At 45.8% G+C, this 21719-nt stretch overlaps 1 protein-coding gene across 1 annotated transcript in view; it reads right to left on the bottom strand.

Moving 5' to 3' along the window:
• The window catches only part of SFMBT2 (Scm like with four mbt domains 2), a 114775-nt gene extending 93613 nt beyond the window's left edge, over positions 1-21162 (bottom strand). Inside the window, exons 1-3 of the mRNA XM_065669378.1 lie at positions 21140-21162; positions 8514-8683; positions 3564-3658 (exon numbers count right to left, since the gene is read on the bottom strand). Of these exons, the coding sequence (XP_065525450.1) occupies positions 3564-3658; positions 8514-8619 (201 nt within the window). The 5' untranslated portion in view covers positions 8620-8683; positions 21140-21162. The remainder of the gene's footprint in view (positions 1-3563; positions 3659-8513; positions 8684-21139) is intronic.
• Positions 21163-21719: the final 557 nt, after the last annotated feature.

Raw genomic sequence — 21719 nt, 5'->3', positions numbered from 1 at the left:
ACTCAAATGAGGTTTCATTTCCCACTGCACAGCTCTGTCAGGCAGATCACAGGACACATGCAAGGTAGAAAGGCAACTAAGCTCCTCTAGGAGTTTAGCCCAACTACAATAATTAATCATATAACAACACTGAAGCACCTCTTGAGGTTTGACAAGCATCAAGGGCTGAATGCTGTACCAGGCAGACCAAGGAGAGTGCTTTCACTATATCACTCCCCAGCAGCTCAAGTCTCAACCATCTGCTTCTCCCAGCACCATTGTATATAAGATATGACCCAATGTTGAAAAGCAAATGGCTGGGGTCACTGTCCTGCCATCTGACAGAGGTGTCACTTCCATTTACCTCACCAGTGACACGTTACATGTAACTTGCCTTAAGACAATGAATATGTCAGCACATCTCTTCTAGGACAGAGCAGGGACCGCTGTTAAACACTAGGACCTGCTGTTGGCACATCAGAAAGTATCTTCCAAGGCCAATGGCATGTCTCTAGCTGTTGTTGATAAAGAGGAGGTAGATGCCAGTCCACTGGTTCAGGTGCCAGCCCTGTCTTCAGAATACAATCCAAAATGTAGCCTGTTACTCCTTAGGAGATGCTTAAGGAACTAAGAAACCTGTAAGAACCTGTCCTTATCTCCTGCTGAAACCAGAGAGATTATAGTCTGGTTTAAGACTATCTCTGATTAATATCTCATTTAAACACCAGGTTTAAATGTATTCTGTTCACAAACATAAATATAATATCAATCATCAGCATCAATGCCTGGAGTCAGGGTATAGCTGAACTGAAGCTGGAAGAGACCTTTGCAGATCGTCCAGATTGAAGAAGGTCCATGACATTTGCTACTTCAGCCATAAGATACGATCTTAGCTCTTTCCTCATGAATAATCCAGGATTCACATTCATTTGTAGTTTCACTCCTTGCATTCACTGTAAGTAAAGACCAATGTGGTATCCTGGAGGCAAGGGACTTGTGACTGGAAATCCCATGAAGACTGGAATCAGACAGCCAGATAATACTCTAACAACTTTCAGGTTCCTGGCCAAGCCATGGTTTTTTTAAGGATCACGTTTCAAATTGTGAAGAACAGTCACTAAGGATTATTCCCAACACTAACCTGTCTCACACTGGAATTCCCAGAACTGAGGTGCAGTGAGACACCACAGTCAGAAAGGATTATCAGGATGAGGTAGGCATCTCCACACTCCTAAAGACACCCTCAAGGACTCCATGAAGCATAGAATCACAGAATCATAGAATAGTTAGGGTTGGAAAGGACCTCAAGATCATCCAGTTCCAACCCCCCTGCCATGGGCAGGGACACCTCTCACTAAACCATCCCACCCACAGCTTCATCCAACCTGGCCTTGAACACTGCCAGGGATGGAGCACTCACAACCTCCCTGGGCAACCCATTCCAGTGCCTCACCACCCTAACAGGAAAGAATTTCCTCCTTATATCCAATCTAAACTTCCCCTGTTTCAGTTTTAACCCATTACCCCTTGTCCTGTCACTACAGTCCCTAATGAAGAGTCCCTCCCCAGCATCCCTATAGGCCCCCTTCAGATACTGGAAGGCTGCTATGAGGTCTCCACGCAGCCTTCTCTTCTCCAGGCTGAACAGCCCCAATTTCCTCAGCCTGTCTTCATACGGGAGGTGCTCCAGTCCCCTGATCATCCTCGTGGCCTCCTCTGGACTTGTTCCAGCAGTTCCATGTCCTTTTTATGTTGAGGACACCAGAACTGCACACAATGCTCCAGGTGAGGTCTCACAAGAGCAGAGCAGAGGGGCAGGATCACCTCCTTCGCCCTGCTGGTCACGCTCCTTTTGATGCAGCCCAGGATACGGTTGCTTTCTGGGCTGCGAGCGCACACTGCAGCCGGCTCATGTTCATTTTCTCATCGACCAGCACCCCCAAGTCCTTCTCCGCAGGGCTGCTCTGAATCTCTTCTTTGCCCAATCTGTAGCTTTGCCTGGGACTGCTTCTGGTATTTGGGTGCACACCTGGGACAAGATGCTCTCTACAGACAGCTACTGGAGCAAGGATAAACTCTACAATAACCGTTGCTCTGTAATTCTGCAGTATAGGGAATTACTGTCCTTCTTCCTGCAATAATGCATTGTTGTTGAAAGGGAAGTAAAATAAGGAATGGAAGATTGTATTGTTTTTTTCATATGTAGATGGAAGAGTGGATTTTCATCCCTGCAGCTCCTTGCCCCTTCAAAACAAGCCAAGAAATCACCTGAAGACAAAGCTGGTTTAATGGCATGACAGCAGCCATCTAAATAAAGACTCCTCTTTAAGTAGCAACAGGTTCTTCAGGGAGCTTCCCTCTCACTGAAGCACAGCTACATTGTTCCCAAAGGACATCTATGCCAGCAAACAGGCTCAGTGTAAGGCAATCCAGAATATCACAGCTAAAACCGCTCTCTTTCTGCTGAAGATGTCCACATCCTCCAGAGCTCACAGACGAGCCAAGTGAAGCTGGGAGAAGAGCCAGCATGACTGACGGGCAGCTGTAACAGAGCAGGCTGCTACATACATCTGATGGGTCTGGTAAGAGGATGAGCAGCATTATCCTCATGGGACTTGCAGCTGAGGACAAAGAATTATGACTTGTCATGGCTTAACTCAGTTGAAGGCATCACAACTTCCGAGTAGGTGAGCACAGTCTTGCAGTTGAATGACAAAGATGTCCTGAAAAAATCTAACCTGCACTCCCTTGACTGTGATGAAGAGCTCATACATGAGCTTCATTGCTGTCCCATGGCCTCATGTGACATCACATGGAGATTAATAGAAGAGATTAAGCAACTGGTGTTGGGTGAAGATGGTTCCAAACAACATCCTTGACTGTGATAGGCACTGCTGGGAGATAGAGTCCTTTCTTCAAAGTGTGCTATGATAGTCTTCATCAATGAAGATTTCAGACTTTGAATGCTAGTTGCACTAATATGGACCAGAGCCACAGACCATGCTGTAACTACCACAGCGGTCTATACAACATATGTTCACCCAGGAAAAGCATCACCTACACATGTACTTGGTTCTCATGCTTCTGAGACAGCGTCGCCAGGCAGGAGGCTTCCTATGGTTTCCTAGGATGGTTTCCTATGGGGCATGCTGGACACTAGTGCTGAGTGACCCGGGCAGCCAGCAAATAATGCATTAAGAGGATAGCTTTGGAGAAGTTAGACACTCCTGTGAGATGAATCTCTACAGGTTGGGATGAACAACAAGGAAGAAATAAGAAGGGAAAATAGATGACGCGAGAAAAGTGAGCAAATATATACAAAAGGAAAGCAATAAAAGCCCTCAAAAAAGGAAAATTAGAACCAAAGGCAGAGGACAAGGAAACAGCATAGACACAATGCTCTGAGCTGTGATCGTAAACACACTAAGTTCCCCTAACACCAGCTGGGAGGCAAATCCCATGCAGGCTGTCACATGCATGGAGGATGATTCCTCCCCAGACCACACTTCAGTTCTCCAGGACCCACATGAAATCCACACAAGGGAACACTTACAACACCCGCGAGGCTCAGACAAAGCACATACGTGTTTGAAGGAAGTGTGGGGAGCAGCACTGGCTCCTGTTTCCTCCAGGAACTCATCCCAGTTGAAGTCTGTGTCCTCAGTGCTGGAACCCTCATCTGTTGAAAAACAAAGAAAGAAAAGCAGCCTAAAACACAGCCAAAGAAGGGAAAAGTTGTGGCAAAGGGTTCAGGGTGAGAATAGCAACCAGTATAAACATCAACACAACAGAAAAGTGAAAGCTTGTTTTAAAGAGCTGTGATTAACTGTTTTGACCAGCTCTTGCTATGCTTTCAGCAGACTTAGGGACTTTAGCAGCCAACACTTTGAGACCAGTAATTCCTCTGCTTTCATCGTAATGGGGGAACAAGCCCATCACACTGCAAAAAGCACTTGCGCTCTTTCATTTTTTACTTGATGACTCTCTTGCTGTCTGTCCACTATCACAAGAGTGCAATGGCCCTACTCATGCTCCAAAAGTGGTCACGCAGCGCTGTTAATTACAGCGGTGTCCTAGTGATAGTATTAGAAGTTGATTATGTTGGCTGAGCAATGTGTAGAGCAAACACCCCAACCCTTGGGGCTGGGGAGCCCCATTTGCAGTCCTGACACCCTTTCCTTTCCTTCCTCAGCACCCTTCCACCCAGAAATCTCAGCTGAGGCTCCCACGTCTCTCTCTTCCCTAAAGACTACCAAAATCCCCCAAAACCTCTCACCAGACCGCTACTGTCTTCTTGGTTCCTGTGCTTGTTCTTGCCCCACTTCAGATTCAAGGCTCTGCATCATGCCTCCCCCATCCACACCACTGCCCCAGTCAATCCTCCCCCATGGTGAAGGACCTGACTTTATTCCCCTTTCTTTTCTCTTCCGAGTAGAGCAGAGCTGAGGCCTCAAACCATTGCTGAAACACACAGAGCAATAATTAAAAATAATTCTTCTCTCACTTACAGAAAATCAGCCAAATCTGATTGTTTTCATTTTGTTCCCAGGCAATCTTGCAAACCCAGTTCCATCCCCAGAGCACAAATATTTACAGTCGAGCAATGAGCTCTTTGCAATAAGCATTTATCAGGCAAACTCTGCAAGACCCTTACCTGCCCAAACATTCATCAGCGTGGTCATGATGGGATTAAAGTGACTCATGACAAGCTGAATTAAGAAACCTCCCCAGACGGTTTTATGAAGAAAACAGCAGGGTTAATTTATTGCAATTATTGCTACAGGTCTCCAGTTTTCAGGACCAGAAAATTATGGTGTGCAAAGGGAATGTCTCATTATTTGCTGCCTATGGAGCCAGACATACATAGGAGAGGGGGGAAAAAGTAGATAAGAGGGGTTTTGAGGCAAGGGTGGTGGAGGGTGAAGATCTATCTGGGAGTTCAAAGAGGAGCACTGAGCTGTCTGTCCTGTTAAAAACTTTGCATCCTGCTGCATCAAATCTGATTCCCTGCCTTACACTCAAATAACCTGCTTAAATATGAAGCTGTAAGTCAACATTTGTTCCCATGATAAAGTGACTACCAGTTGACTTTTCAGCTCAGCAAGACAAGAAGTAACCCAACCCCATGACTGCAACCTGAAAATAGTCAAATTCAGTGTAGAATAAGGTATGGACTTTCTTTTGCAATCTGTGTAAAAAGCAGCCAGGCACAGAAGCTGGCTCTACTTGAGATATTTGACCCAAAATCAGAGGTTTGTTCATTTCTTACTGAAAGGTGGCAGCTTAGCCATAAGGTAGAAGCTTGGTGCAAAAAATTGCTGTTTCCCTCATCTATACTATGCAACTCAGATGATCAGGGATATTTTCAGCCTTAATGTCTGCAACTCTGTTGAGTTAATGCATTAGAGAAGAGCCAGGTCCAGAGATTTCCCTGGATGAGCCTCTAAAATAGAGTCTGTGAGCAGATGGGCAGATATGGTTACCCATCCCAGGTTAAAATTACTCCAATGCTTAAGCAACTTTTTACCCTGATCACAGACAATCCCCATCCCACTAACAGGCAGAAGCATCTGACGTGAAAAGCTAAAAGTGCACCCCCTCTGCCTCCTTGCTTCCTGCTTTTGCTTCCATCTGGGCTTGTGGTGTTGGGATGGGCTGCTCAACAACCTCAAAGACTTCTCTTCACCCCAGGACATTTAATATGGTCAGGATATTTCCAGGTCAGCCATCGGCTCTCTTCTTGTCTACTCAGATACTTCCATTTTAGATCATGACATACTTCCCTCTACCCATGAGGCTCTCTATATGTTCTCAGATTTTATTCCTGCTTTTTGCTCTCACCTGCTTGGTGAGTCCAGGCACGTATCTCCTTTTCTCCAGCCTTCTTTGGTACTCTTATAGGAAGGAATCGTTCCACAGGGCTAGTGGAAGCTGAGATTTTTAGGCAGCTCAGTATATAACCTCCATCCCCTACAGGCAGCAATGTCTCCAGGGTGGCAAATTATTCTCCAGAATTTGGCAACAGCACTTTAATTATATTAGCATTGCAGATGCTAGTTATGGATGCAACAAGCCCTCCTGTACCTCATAATCTTATTACCCATGACCTTACTCTGCCACGTGCCAACACAGAGAGACTCACTGCCTCCACTGTTCCCACAGCCCCACTGGAAGGTTCATTCACATGCAGCACTGGAAGCCTCACAACAGCATCTGTTAAACAAAGTATCACCCAGATCTCTCCTTTCTAAACCCAATCAGAGAGGCTTCAAGACCCCAGTATGGGGCAGGCAGCGTTAGAGCTGCAGCCTTCCCTCCTTGTCAGCTCATTTCTCTCTGATGCATCACAGGTCTGACTCCTCCACTGTGTTTTATCTGCAGACTTTATCAGGAAATTACTTTTACAAGGCCTGTAAAAATAATGTCAGAGTACTCATTTATCACAGCTCCAGCCTTTTATTTTGCTTCATTTTATCACAAAGGATTTTGAAGGGACTGGACGTTTCCAAAATACCTTTTTAAGGGACTTTGTTCCCTTCTAGAACATCCAGAGCAGAGACACTGTGGTCCACAGATGAGATCAGCCCAAGGGAACCAATCCCATCTATGCACATAATGGGACTGTGCACAAATCACCTCATCCATCATATCCCTGCTGCTGAGGAGCAGAGGACACCTCTTCCCAAACTCCCTCAACTGCCTGGAGACCCCCCAAATTAAAAGGTAGACAGAGAAATGCGACATCTCTTAATACATGACAAGGAAGATTGTGCCTGCTTGAGAAGCAATTATTCCAAAGCTGATCTCTTTGTCATGCCTCAAGCCACGCGCTCCAAGAACAAAGTCCTGGCTATGCTGGAGAGATGCAAAATCCCAGATGCCAACATTTCACAGCGCACCCCCTGAGATGATAAATGTGGCACTGGGCCTACTTTACATATCCTTTCCAACTACTGTTACTCAGGCCTACCAGTCTTCCCTAATGAAAGAGTCAAGGCTGGCCAGCCTACAATACAGTGATGTATAAAGAAGCCCAGGACAGCAAATAAAATCAACAAGTCATTATCTGTGAACCTCTCAATGGCTTTAGAGTGCTCATGCATGGACACTATGAAAATGCAACTGTTCCAGCTGTTAACAGCCTCCTGGGATGCTTTGGCTATGGGAAATAAAGGCAATAAAAGAACTAAAATCTGTGCCTCCAGTAACATGGACTTTTCCAAGGCTTCACTGAAGAAGAACCTATTTGTGGCAGATGACTTAGCCATCTTAGTTACAGCACATACATACATTCAAGACTTTCTGAGATTCATCACTGCTGAGGGCATCTGTTTCCATGGAAGTAGACTTCAGGTAGCCCTTTAGAAGCACAGACTTTCATCGGCCATTTATACCTCAGGATCCTTTTGTTATAGAACAGCTCTTACAGAAATGCAAGCAAAAGCATTCAAGTACCTGAGCACCAACACAAGTACCACAATGCAAAGATGAAAGCTCTCGTACACATTAACTGGCTGACAGCTCAGTGTTGTTCTCCACAAGTCCATCAATTTAGCTCTTCCATCCAAACACAGAGCAAGGATGAAGTTGCAAGTTATAGCTGAGCCACATTAAGCAGTTTACTACCACTGGGAGAAATCCCATTCCCACCAACATGTGCTCTTCCCCCAGCCAGTTCAACTCACAAAGCTGGCAGAAAACGATTCACTTGTCTTTTTTCTGCATTACCTTTCTGCTGGGTTACTGAGTTGACTGATTCAGCCCAAGCCATGACGGGCAGCAGAGGTAATGCCAGAGAAGAGGCGGGATAAAGAGAGGTCTCTCATTCTGTCATCAGAAAGTAGATTGGGCCTAGGCATAATCTGCAACTTCACCACACAATAGAGTCTCCTCCTGTTAAGAGCTAGATACGGGAAATTGAAGCACCTAATTCCAGCAGAAATCACCAGAAGGTAGCACTTTTTTTTCTGTGTCTACCACCGTGATGCCCAAATCTAGCACAATGAATGCTCACCTTAAGGCGCCCATCCTAGAGCATTACAGAGCATCCAATCATACCCATCAGCACAAGAACAACATGGAACCAGCTCTCCACTGGCTGGTCTAATGTTTGTGAAGCACTCTCACCTGAAGCCCTCAGAAAAGTTGTGAAGGAGACGAGGGTGAAGGTCAAAACAGAGAAGAAATGCTGTAATTCCTGAATGTTCATCTCTCCTCTCTAACCACAAAAATTCGTTAGAATAAAAAAGGGTGGGTAAACTGGAAGAACATGGTATGATGTCTTGGGAAAGGTTTTCCATTGCTTTTTGTTTAAATTCTGAATAGTTGCTATGTATTGTAGAAGATATCCAGAAGAAGAAAAGCTCAGATTTCCTAACCCATCAACCATGGAACACTATCCAACCCATAAGACTCACAAAGGGCCTTCAAGCTGTACAACCATTCCCAATGCTCCCACAGTGACATGTCCCTACCTCTACCAGTTGGAGGGCTGTAACAGTGAAGACAACCTATGGGGGTGAATGAGAGCTCACCTGAATCAAATTGTTCCCCGTTGCCATTGGCCGGGCTCTGACCCTTCTCTGGGGAGAGATGCTGGGTCTCTCGCATGGTGGCAATGAAAGATGCCCTTGTCTCCATGGTTTAGAGGAAGAGGCTTTGCCTTCCTAATTCATCCTGCAGTAGGGAGTGCCTAGAGGACAAGCTAGAAGAAAGAGAGAAAAACAATGAGTGATTTGTTCTACCCACATCAACCCATTCCCTCATCCCTTCCTAATAGTTTTCAAGTTATTCCATGTTGATTGTAAACCTCCAGTCCTGGTCTCTCTTCTATGGTGAAGCTACAGTTGGATAAGGAGACACAACAAAGGACCTTAGTGGCAATAATATCATATCAGCAACAACAATAATAACAACAGAGACAATAGTGAGGTAATAAACAGCATCCACAGGATTCACATCTCAAAGTTCTGTCCAGATCCTTGTACCACCAACAGAAGGGGAAGTACCAGCCCATAAGGTGGCACAATCCATGCCAGAGAAAAAGAAAAGGCCAATTCAACCATCCTGCAGCAAGTCCAGCCCTTGCCTTCCAGCTTTTTGCTGGCTGATACTGTATGTTAGCCAGCACATACAGTGTGGAATAGATCTCACTCCATAAAGATTCAAGCTTCCAAAGGGGGAAATTTCTGAAAATGAAACAGAGGAAGCGCTGAAGGGAAAATAAGGAGAGCATGAAATAACTAGAAAATAAAGTTCAGCATGCAAAATGCAGACACCCTAATGAAACAGTGCTGGCTACAACCGGTTTTTGAATGAAGACTGACCTAATGTAACTGCAGCAGTTAGTGCCACGTACAGTAGCAAATATTAACTCAGGTGTAGATCGGGTTATGTTGGCAGAGGAGATTCTTCTAGAAGGAATGACCATAGTAAATACAAAGTGGAATAAAACCATGCAGAGATGAAAAGTGATATAGAAAGGAAATACAGACTGACTAGATCTTGAGTCAGACACCAGACTAAATGAGCACTATATTTCCAGCTATAGTAAACCACCAGACAAGCAATATCCAGAGATACACCTTCAGGAGTAGATTAAAAAGAACTCCAAAGTGAGCTTTTCGTAAAACTCTCTGAGATGGTGATGAATTACAAGGTGTCAAAGGAGGACTGAAAAAGAGAAACCAAGAGATCAGGTTATGAGCACAGAGGGAACCAGCTATTCACACAAGATATGCTAAAGCAAAGACAGATAGTAGGGAAAGTGTGTGTCCAGAATATATGATGTGCAAGACTGGTCTTGCTTATTAGTGGATGCCTCCAAGACTGGCATGAGGGAGAGGACTATGCTGGCAGCACCAATACCAAATGCTCTGCAAAAAGTATGACTAAAAGCAGGAACAAAGTTTACTGCCAGAGGCCAGGCAAAGCAGGAAGTAATAAGACTGTAAAAATATTATGGGATTTTTTCAACTTTTACTACCCAGAAGGCATATTCAGAAAGACCAGATACGGTGGTTATAAAACAGAAAGAGGAAGAGTGTTCTGTCATAGATTCTTCATTCCCAGTTTTTAAGGCTGTTCCAATGAAAACTGCAAGGAAGAAATGCACATGTGTGAGCAGTTTTAAGATTAATTGAAAACAATGAGGAGCATGCCCAGTGCAAGTGTGATATCCATTAACTGAACCATGGTAGGGCAGTCTTGCTGGAGTGATCACAATAGCACTGGGGTGGCTGCAATTAAACCATGCTAAAATCACGGGTGTTTCACTGGTAGTGAAACCAAGGCAGATGATGCAACCCCCAACCAAAGGTTGTTTGGGCAAAGTTAGACCCATCAACTATGTGTGTTCCCCACCCTAAAGGCACCTGATAATGAAAGGAAAAACCACTTTTAAACAAGAAGACCATAAACCAATTCTCTCTGTGGAGTCCTTAGTATCCTTTGAGCACTTCATAAATACTAACAATCACTTCCCACTGCGATGGCCACTACAGCTTTTCATCTTTATTACTTGTCAACAGCAGACTCACTAGTGAATTAAGTGTATTATATACGATGAGTATTTCAAGTGTAGTTAACCTCAGAACATATGTATCACAAGGCCAGGTGGGACAGGGCTTGGAACAACCTGGTCTCGTGGAAGGTGTCCCTGCCCATGGCAGAGGGGTTGGAACTGGATGAGCTTTAAGGTCCCTTCCAACCCAAACCATTCTGCAATTCTATGATCACTCATCCCCAGTGTATATTAAGTTTCAATTATGAAACTAGAAGCAATCAGCCTACTGAAAATCAAAAAGTACTTCCCCTTTGGTGGGGAATACTTCTGTAAATATCATTAATAATAAATCGGTTAAGTATCAGGATTTTACATCAAGCTTCTTAAACGTGAGAGGAAGGGAGGTGTCAGCTGAAGCTAAATCTTGCGTGGATTCAGCTGTTTTCATTTTTTCCTAGGACTAGACAATGATGGAAGGCAATCTGGGTCCATTAGAAAATGACAAACAGAGAGATCAATTTAAACACAACAAATCAATCATCTTAAACAGAACTCAGGGGTAACAATATAAACACACCAAGAAGAAAGATAAACCTTGTGGTAGTGTACTTAAATCTTGTGATGCTCCTATGAGGCTGATAAGACAAAGTTATGAGCTGATAAAAAACTGAAGGTGTCTTATCAGATGATGACAGCATTTGCAGTCAAGCTCCAAATCTGACACCAGACCCATGAGAAAGGCCCATTCCCCTGCACCAGGGAATTTCCCATCAGAAATGGAAAATGGAAGGGAAAACCTGCAGAAACCTGTTTAAGGTGTCTGCAACATGGCTGGGATCCATCCTAGGCGGCTACATCTGGGGCTGGGCTTGCTCAGTTGAGCTCAATTCAATTAAAAGGGGGCACTGCAGAATGTCTCATCCAAATTCAGCAAAGTCATCAACATCTTGTTTGCATGAGCTATGGAGAACTCACTGGTTTTGAAATGTCATGCCGAGAGCATCCACATCCCAGGAAACCTGGATGTGTCAGAGGTTAAAGCTTATCTTCTTATTTTGGGAATAACTAGGTTACCATTTATTATAAGAGAGCATTTAAGTATCTTCCCAATACAACGTGACAAGACCGAACTCTTACACAAACATAAGCTTCAAGCTAGCTCTGAGCCTTGGTGTTGATATAACTAACTAGCAAAGAAAGCTGACATAGGGTATTAATTTTTCACTTCTTATTAATTGCTGCTAATTAACACTTCAAACAGAGTCCCCAGCCATACTGTTAACAGTAGCATGCTGAGTGGCCTGCAATCATCAACATTAAACAAGCAGCACACATTGATGTACTCTGATTTCTCTGCCAGTCCAAAGAAACCAGCTTAAGGACCACAAAGCCACATTGCCAGCCTGTAAAGGAGGGGATGGGAAATAACAGCAAAAGAGGCTCAAGGTGACACTGCACTAGGCAGGAACACAAAGGGAAATATTATGACATGCATTTGAAAGAGCAGGGAGGGGGAAAATTCCCTGGTTTCATATCCCTTGTTCATTGTTTCTGCACAGTGGTGGTTCAAACTGATCCAATTCTTTCCCCACGCAGCTCCCATTTCCCGGGTATTTAAATTCATATCCAGACTCTTAATTCACAGGCAGAAAAAGACAGACAACATAAAAAAAGGTATCTCTCTTATTTCCTTCTTCCCACGGCTGTCACTCTCAGCCACACCATTATCTCAAACACATTGCCTTGTCATCTGTACCAATACTGGTTTTATAGAAGTGCTGGTGTTGGCTTCCATTTTACATTTCTCATCTCCTGTCTTGGTTTTGCCTCCTTCGGAGTAAGCCCTGTAAAGGGAGGTCCCTTGCCCCACACACACAAATCCAGCACCCTAAGGCTCTCCCTTAAGACTTATTCCTGAAAAACATACTTTCTCCCTCTAACGTATGCTTGGCTAACTGGGATTGACAAAAAAAGTCAGGCTAGTGGAACAGAAGATGTAAAAAAATCCTGCATCCTTGAAACCTCCTGCCTGGATCAGTTGTGCTGATGTACCGCTGAGTCCTGAATGGTAAATGTCTGCTTTCCAAACAATCCAGGCCCTGCCTCCAAAATCTAGTAATATTCATTGACTTCTGATGGTCCCACCTCTCGGAATGGAGCTACCTGATGAGTACAGCAAGGCTATAGTTGTACTGTATGGCCCTAGGTCCTTGGTGAAGAGCTCCTACCAGGGATGACGACAGAGGAAGAGTGGGTCCATGAGCTCACTGAATTCCCAGAGCTTGACCCTGTGTACGTTGGTCTGTAAGAAATCCACGTCTTTATCCAGCCAAGTTGGAGGGAAGCTGAACTTGGTGTGGCCTCAGCACTCTTTCTTGGTGAATTCACCTTCTGATTTCAAGCAGTCGCCTTAAAGCTGGGTGTTACCACAAGCAATTTCATGGAGCCTTCACCATCTTCAAGCCTTCTGCAGGAGTGGAAAAGCCACTGCAAAGTGATTAAGGAAACCGTTTTGGAAAAGTGAGAAGATCCACATGCCTGAGCAGTCAGGAAACTGAAGCAATTGGTGCTGATGCTCTCAGGAAGCAGCATAGGACTGTGCTGAGGCCTGCCCTACCTCAACCCAATCCCAGAGCTGGGATGGTCACTCCAGTTACCCCCTTTTGCATCCTGTTTCCAGAATACATCAATTTTTAATGTCTTCACTAATGTTGCCCACCTGGTCAAATGGCTTTACATTGGTAAAAAGGAGGCACCTGGGCCTGAGCAGATGGAGCAAAAGCCTAGGTAAGACACAGGTGATACTGGACCACATCCTGGCTTCATGGCTCACTTCACCTTGAGGTTTTCCAGCACAGCAAATACCCATTAAAGAGCACTACAAGAAACAAAGCCCACCCATCCTATCCACCCCAGGTGCTCCACCTGGTCAGTCATTTGCAGCTAACCAAGAGAAAGCATCTCCAAAGGACAATTTGTGGGTTCCAAGTCAGACACCCAAAACTTGGGTGAGATTAACTTCTTTATTGTGAGGGTGCTGAGGCCCTGGGACAGGCTGCCCATGAAAGCGTGAATGCTCCATCCCTGGCAGTGTTCAAGGCCAGGTTGGACGGGGCTTGGAGCAAGCTGCTCTAGTGGAAGGTGTCCCTGCCCATGAAAGGAGGCTGGAACAGGATGAACTTTAGACACCCCAGTTTTCCAGCAAACAAACTGAAGAAGAGAGATGCTCAGATGCCATATGGCTCCAGCCCTGTATGTGGAGCAGGACGAAGGAGGACTCAGCCCTGTGGGACTACATCTAGGATGCACTGCAAGTGCCAGCCTGCCACAACATTTACACCCCCTGAGCATCTGCACAATGCAAATGGAGGCTCATTTGGAAGGGCTGTTGAATACATCAAGGAAAAGCTTTCACCTTGTAGAAAAAGAGCCTCTCTTCTCAGACGCACCACTTGGAAACCTTTGAAGGATCCCTTCTTCCAAATTCCTGCCCTTCTTTTTTATTATTATTTATTTGAGAGCCTTCCCTCATCAAACATTTTCACTTGTATCAAGTGACAATTTCTCTTTCATGCTGCACATCCTACCACTGTGTTGGTTCAGATGTAGTCTAGGGTGGAAGAAACAAATCCCATCTTATCTGGAGAACTAGGAATGTTCATAATATTCAAATATATAAAAACCAGCTGAATAGAAAGAGTATAATGTTTTCCATTTTCCTGATGAATTGAAGAAGGAGGGTTGGATTTAAACTGCAGGAGGGGACATTTGATTTGGGCATATGAAGAAATAGCTAATAATGAATATGGTAGGATAAACTGCAGGATGGCCACAGAGCCTTGCTTTTGGAGGTGTCAGGATGCTGATCAGTCCAGAAACAGATCTTGGTACAGTTAATCCTGCCCTGGGATAAGAGATGGGCAGTGTAAGCCACGGAGGTCCCTTCCAGCCTCCTGCTCCAGCCACTCAATAGGGCTGAACCTTCTGCTCTTGAAGTCAAGCATCAACATCATTTTTGCAGTGGCACAGAATATAAATTACTAAGCCTGGAGAGCAAACATGCAAAACTGGGGAACTAGGAAAACATCACATTAGGGACAGTCTGGACTGTCCATCCCAAAGGGGAAGGGCAAGAACCAAACTCCTCTGAGGACACGTGGTGGAGAAGGGGTTGTGTGAGCTGGTGACAGTCCTCCATAACTCAGCAGGTCCTTGCTCTCCTCCTCTCTTGCACCAGTGCTGAATAACTTACACTTTATGCCAACAGATACAAGCCTGTTTCACAAAGCAATTTACTCATCCTCCCTACCTGGAACACCCAGCGTCCAGGATACACACAGTGATAAAGGGCAGTAAGATAAGATAACAGAAAGTCAAATAAACTTAATTACAGAAACTGACTTGTTTACAGCAGAAAGCCCTGCAATATTAGGCAAATATATATATACACAGATGACAGACAGGTACACAGACTTAGGAGTGCATCCCACTCTTAGCTTGCCAACAGCAAGGTCCAGCCCCAAACCCCCACATAGTGTTGTCACAGCCAGGCAAGGTGAGTGGGTGCCTCTCTCCTGCCCTGTGTTGCATTACTGATGCTCATGTCGAGCAGCTCAAAAATCCCCTCCTGTCACAGCACTGACATTTTACATCCTCCTTCCATAGATACAAATGTCAAGATCAGGTGGCAGGCCAGGGAAAGGGAGGTCGCCATATATTAAACAATCTCATTTCTATCTGCTACTAGGTGTCTGTCACCATCTCCATTATTCAACAGACAATTCCCATGACGTAGCCCCGCAACTGGTACCTCTACCCATGCTAGGGACTCAACACACACAGACAACTTCGGGAATACAGCGTATTTAAGATCAGGCATCTTCTAAAGCTCTCAGCTGAATCAGGACCATAAAGAAGACCTAATCAACATCCCCCATACCCTTTACAACAGATAAAAGAACCGCAGGGAAGAAGCACAGCAGCAGCATCAACCATCTGCAGAGCCCTTCTCTTGCCTCTGTTTGAAATGGAACTGAAATGAGGAAGCCTTTTAGATGGGTAACTTGAACACAACTTCTTATCATCCTGAAGTATCTCATCTCAAAACACCAGCCAGACCCCCTGAATGGGACCTATGAGATGAGCAGTAGAAGTCACCCAGCAGGAAACACAAACCACTGTTTTCACGGACTTCATTTCGGGCACAATTCACAAGTCCCTCATCAGCCAAAACTCCCATTGCCCAGGGCAAAGAGTTCTGCAGCAGTCAGAGCCATTCTCCAAAAATAATGTGAGATGCAAACCAGAATCCAGGAAACATCTACCTGTGATTCCAACTTTTTTCAGGAAAAATGACATTTTAGGTCTTGGCACCACTTGGTTCATTTGAACAGCACAGCAGATCAGCGTTTGGGCTTAGTCCTACACGCACTCACATCCCTTTCAGCGTTTTACATCCAGTAGCAGCTTCACTCACTGGTAGGATCTGCCAAAGAAAAAGATGCAGCCCTTGCAGCCACCTCCTGCTACCCCTTGGTACAGCAGCAGGATGAGGAGGATGCAAGTGCATGTGAGGGCAGCCAGCAGACCCCTGTCAAGGTCTATCCAGAACCATATTCCACAAGACATTTTAACTTAAAGTCCGGCAAGTCACATTTACTGGGCTAATTCCACCCCACTTCTCTAAGGAAAGACAAACTGGATTCCTTTTTATTCCACAAGCAGCTTCTAAGAGATGCCATGGTGAACAACGTGAGCTGCTCCAGGACATTCAGATTTAATGCTCCACCACCACCCATACAATGGTGCATTGTGGAGTCCGGTCTTACACCTGCACTGAGCTCCCATCCTGGACCTTGCTCAGAACACCTTCCAAGAAACAGTTAAATATTATTTTGTCTTGACCTTTCTTTAAAGGGAAGTTCAGTGCATCCAGGAAAGCTACTGCTTGCCAACCAAGTGACTTAGAGCTCCTTACAGTTTAAGGATCCATGGTCATCTTGTCTCATTACCTACACTGCAGGGGCAAGAATAATGTCACCTCCTGGATCTTAGCAGAGGGACTTCATCTTCCTTGCCAAGCAAATGGAATACAAAGCTTTCCGATACTATTCAAACTGGGTCTCAGGACTTTACCCAAGCAAACAGGACTCCCTTGCACACCCCACCCCAATGATGTGAAGAGTATTAATCATGAAAGCAAGAATCATGAGTGAGAGTAAAAATAGCAGGGATTCAGCACATACCTTTTTGTAAGCCTCACACCTACTCGGACCCGATCTCTTTGTCAGCTCTCAAGAACTGATTGGGCTTTTTTCCTTCCTTTCTTTCTATTACTGTTTAATTTTAGAGCAACCGTTTCTCATGCATGAAAATGGAGTCACTGTGACCACATTTTCCAAAGCAGAACGCTCTGGTTACATCTTGCAAAAGGCCAACCTCAAAATAAACTTGTTCAGGAGTTCTTTTAAATGTCAGTTAGAACTTTTGTTCCTATTTCTGCATCCCCTGTTTTGCAACCCAAACATGTTTCATTGCTGTGGGAGTCATACCTGAGACACGGACAATAAATATAGCAAAAACCCCATAGGATGGGTTTGGTTTCATCAGAGAAGGTTGCCATGCAAAGATCAACAGTTTCAAATTATGACTTTTAAACACTGACAAAGTACCTTTGGCTTCTCTAATCCTGAAACAAACCTGCTCCTGGGAAACAGCACATTACAATGACAGAACAAACTCTGTATTTGCAAATAGCATCATTATTAACAACAGCATCAGCACTGAGGACACTGTAGCACCAGCTGATATACTCTGTATGTGTTACTATTCGTAGTAAGAAAATACCTCTGACACCTCCATAGCCTTCAGGTCATATAAAATGTGGGCCCTGTGGTCACCACATTGATGGTCTCTTTGGGGTCACCACACTGATTGTCATTTTGCACCTTCAGAAACATGCCGTTTTCTCCTCTGCTTCAAGTTTTGGCTCCTTGTCCCAGGTTTTGGAGCTTTCCACAACTCCTTTACTTTGCCACTTGGACACAGGGAGGGACCAGCATCTCCTTAAAGCACCGTCACCACCCTTGAAAACCTCCTTGGCCACTCTCCATACCTTCCCTTACTCCACACCAACATGCCAGCAAAAAGTCCTTGAAGAAACACAACAAGCATCTTCTCTACCGTGTCTTGCCCTTCAGCAAGTAACGTCACATCCCCTCATTGATGCATCCCCAAACAGTGACTCAAAATATATACATGCATTTCATGGGCCAACAGCATGCTCGGCACAAGCCAAGGGTGAGGGAAAAGCATCCCCAGCCTAAAGAGTTGATGGCTGTGTTGTTTTTATTCTATTTCTAGTAACACTACCATCAAGCTTTAACAAATGCTTCATTAAAACAACTGTCTGTCCAGACAGTCAATTACCACTTATAATCACAGCTACATAGCTATATACTGTCTTCTACAGATGTTCTTACATCTGTGTGAAACACACTCTCCACCTCTGGAATGTCCTTGTAGCATCTGCTGAGTATCTGTAAATGTTTTCTCAATACATAAATGAAATGATACTGCCTTGCTTATAATGCACCTCATGTTCCACTGCCCAGTGTGCCCCTTAAATCATTACAAAGGTATTTCCTTGTTGTTTACAATGCACTAGTCTCTCGATAGCTCTTTACTGTATCTATTTAAATGGCTTTTAGATTTGCACTTAGTAACAGATTACACTGAGCCTCCATCTTATCACAGGAGTTATTAGGACCTAATCCTTTTTAAGCACTAAAGTTATTAGACTTGTGAGAATATTTTCTTCCCCTCCATAAATAACTTGCTGGAGGCACAAAGAATGGAGGGGGGGAAAAGCCACTCGTATCCCTGCTCACCCAGGCAACAGTCCCAGCCCCAGAGAGAAAACCTGCCTACTCCTAATTTGCCCCTAAGCAAAGGAGATCAAATTTGTCTGTACCTAAAGGCTTCTTGCGAGGAAAAGCAAAGAACATCAAATCCTGGCCCTCACCCCTCTGCCACTGATGGAGAAAAGGAGGTTTGCCTGAAGGGACCAGAGCTAACCCTAATGCAGCTTCACTAGTGCTGATGGAGGGGTGTGCGGCAGCTTTGTGCATCAACAGGACCCCCTTTGAGGGAGACAGAATATAGGGGGAGAAAAGTGGCCCCATCAATACAGACTCTTTGGGTGACGTGGGTGCCCCACATCAGGGACAAGGCTGATGAGGCTGCACATTAGGCTGCTTTTCCCACCTTTAAGCAGATTCCTCCAAGGCAAAGTAATAAAAGAAAATCAGGGGGAAAGGGGGGAACATCCCCCCAGGTACAGAGGGATCCCCAGAGACCTTCAGAACCCCTCTTCATCCCCATGGCCACAGCACACAACTACGCACAGCTGCTTCTCTGCTCAGACACCAGGGCACTCTGCAACACCACTTTCTTCGCCAGAGCACCAGGGGCACAAACTGATGTTAAAAGTTGTCCTGTCCATGGGGCAGCAAATCTGGGGATGGAGAAATGCACGGGGGAGAGGAGGAAGACAGCTTCCCATTTTGCAATGGCTCCATCCCTTTCTACCCCACAGGCTGACACCACTCCACTGCAGCTCTTGGATTTTGCCACCCAAGTTCCGATGCCTTCCAAGCTGCTCTGCTTATAGTTAATGCTTTTTTCTGCTATTTTGATAAGAAATCCCAATCCTCCTCCTAGCTGGTCTTCTCCTTTGCACCCCTCCCCACCACTATGCTCTGAAATACAAGTCTGCAAAGCCTGGTCCTGGCAGAGGCTGCGATCTGGAGAAAGGCAAGGGGGAAATGGGTTAGGAACATGGAGCAGAGCCCTTTTGGAAGCAGAAACCTCTAACGTGTGTGACAAGGTGTGCAAACAGCATCTCAAACTGCTCCTGCTGAATTAAAGCATGGTGGGTTTCTGGAGAGCACCTCTAAGAGGTACAAGCAAATGGACAGGCAGCTCTCTCCCCCTACATCCAGCATCCTTCCTGGCTCCATCCCCACTGAGGCACAGCCTGTGATGCTGAAGCATCCCATCACCTCCCACAGCTACAGACCACAGACGCTCCAAAGTTAACATCTTGCCACCACGGTGAAACAACCCCAGAGCAGCAGCAATGAACTACTCCCTGCGCAAGAACAAGGAAGTTTCTCTGCCTCTGAGGCAGCCTCACTCCTCCTCTCCCCTGGAAAACACATTTGCAAGAGGCAGCTGAGAAGGGCACAAACAACTCGCTGAAAACTCCTCTCCAACTCGCTTTGCAAGAGCTGCGTTTCGCCTCTCATCGTGGGCTTTTTTAGGGTCTCTCTGCGAAGAAGAAAGCTGCAGCACTTGCTGCAGCAGGAACTGGGAAAGTCACTTGTCTGGCAGCCAAAATCTCCATGTGCAGCTATTTCAGAGCTGTTTGCTAAAGAACAGAGGAAAAAAAGAAACCAAACCAAACCCACATCCCCAGCTGACTGCACCGAGGGAAGCAGGGAAAGCATGACAGCTCCAACAGGACGTCTCATCCCACGACATGTCTGCTGCTGATGGAGAATAAATCACTGCTGTGTCTCAGCATACTACTACTACTACTACTATTATTATTAAATGATTATTACTATGGCAAGTCTCCAATTCAAAGGCAAACCACCCAAACTCTCACCTCCACATGTCCCTTTCTCCGGGTTTCTTCCCAACACACACAAATAACCCCCTTCACTTTTCCCACCGCTGAGTCCTGCGGGGGGAGACACTCCGAGGACAGATCCCACTCTCCCCCCTCCTCACCAGCGCACCAGTCCGAGCAACAAGCGGGTTGAGCCCAACGTGTGACACCGCGTCTCTCCTTTCTGCCTTCCCTCAAACTGTTTATTTTACAGTTTTTAAAGACACCTTAACCCGCCATGTTGAGCTGACAAGCTTTATAAATATTCATTTAGCGCAGTTCGGGGAGCGCTACGGGGAAAACACGTATAGATCGGGGCTGCACATTTTGGCACAGCTGACGGCTTTCTTTTCTACTCTTTCTTCCCTTTCTTTTCTTCCCCCGCCTTTTGCAGCCGGTTTTTTCTTCCTCTTTCCCTTCTCCTTGCAGATTGAGAAGAAACGCACCCGCACACCCAAAATAACTCTTTTTGAGACGTGGATCGGCGTAGGAAATGGGAAAAGAGGTTGCACACTCCTTTGAAAGGACAGGGAATACTTTAAATACATAAAAAAAAAAATGAGGAGAGAAATAAAGAAGGAAGAGGAGGGGGGGAAGGAAAGACATCTAAAATGCGATACGATGAGGTAAAAAGAACCCCTCCACACCGCTAGGATTAAACACCGAAACATCGCAAGCCCTGCCCGAGGTAACTCCGGCGTGCCCAGCCCCAGACACCGGTCCCGGCCGGGGACATCAGCCCGAGCCGCCGCCCGCCAGTACTTCCCGGCAACTCCATCGCCGCTTTTCCTCCCCTTCGGATAAGGGGCGGGGGGTGGGCTGTGGTAAGGAAACCCACACCAGCTTCCCCGCTTTAAAAACATAATAATTAAGCCTTTTAAATATTTAGGAATGCGGGAAAAGACCCAAAAAGGGCAAAACCCGATATATAAAATAAAGGGAAATACCCGCTGGGTGTTCTTTTGGGGGGCGCGGTACCTTACCTGGGTAAGTTTGGGGGGATTTTTTGAGGGAAAGGGTGTTTTTTCTTGTTTTTCTCTTATTTTATCCGCGCCTAAGCAGCGAGCCCCCGCGGTGCGATGCGCGCAGCCCGGAGCGGAGCCGAGCGGAGCCGAGCCAAGCCGAACCGAACTGAACCGAGCCGAGCCGAGCCGAGCCGAGCCGAGCCGAGCCGAGCCGAGCCGAGCCAAACCGAGCCGTCCCTCCGCCCGCACCCGCGACACACTCATTCCAATATGGCATCCGCGCAGTGCGCATGCCTGCCGCTCTTTTTAAGGCTTTTTTTCCCCCCCTTTCTCTCCATTTAGCAGCCAACTCCTTCTGTGACCTTTTCTAGCAGTTTTTTAAGGAACAAAATAAATGAAAAAGCAAAGAAAAAGAAGAATCTCACACAAATTCCAACCCCCATCGCCCCGCTGCGCGCCCGCGCAGCCTCCTCGCCCCGGGGCCGTGAGAAACGCGCCTCAATAAGCCAAGGGAGGGTTTGAGAACCCGTGAAATAGATGCCGCGGTTCCGCGGGGCGCGCAGCGATAACGCCGGTGTCGCGCTCGACGCGATCAAAC

The sequence above is a fragment of the Lathamus discolor genome, chromosome 1 (assembly GCF_037157495.1).
Source record: "Lathamus discolor isolate bLatDis1 chromosome 1, bLatDis1.hap1, whole genome shotgun sequence".
Lineage (NCBI taxonomy): Eukaryota > Metazoa > Chordata > Aves > Psittaciformes > Psittacidae > Lathamus > Lathamus discolor.
This window is presented reverse-complemented; position numbering and strand designations above follow the sequence as displayed.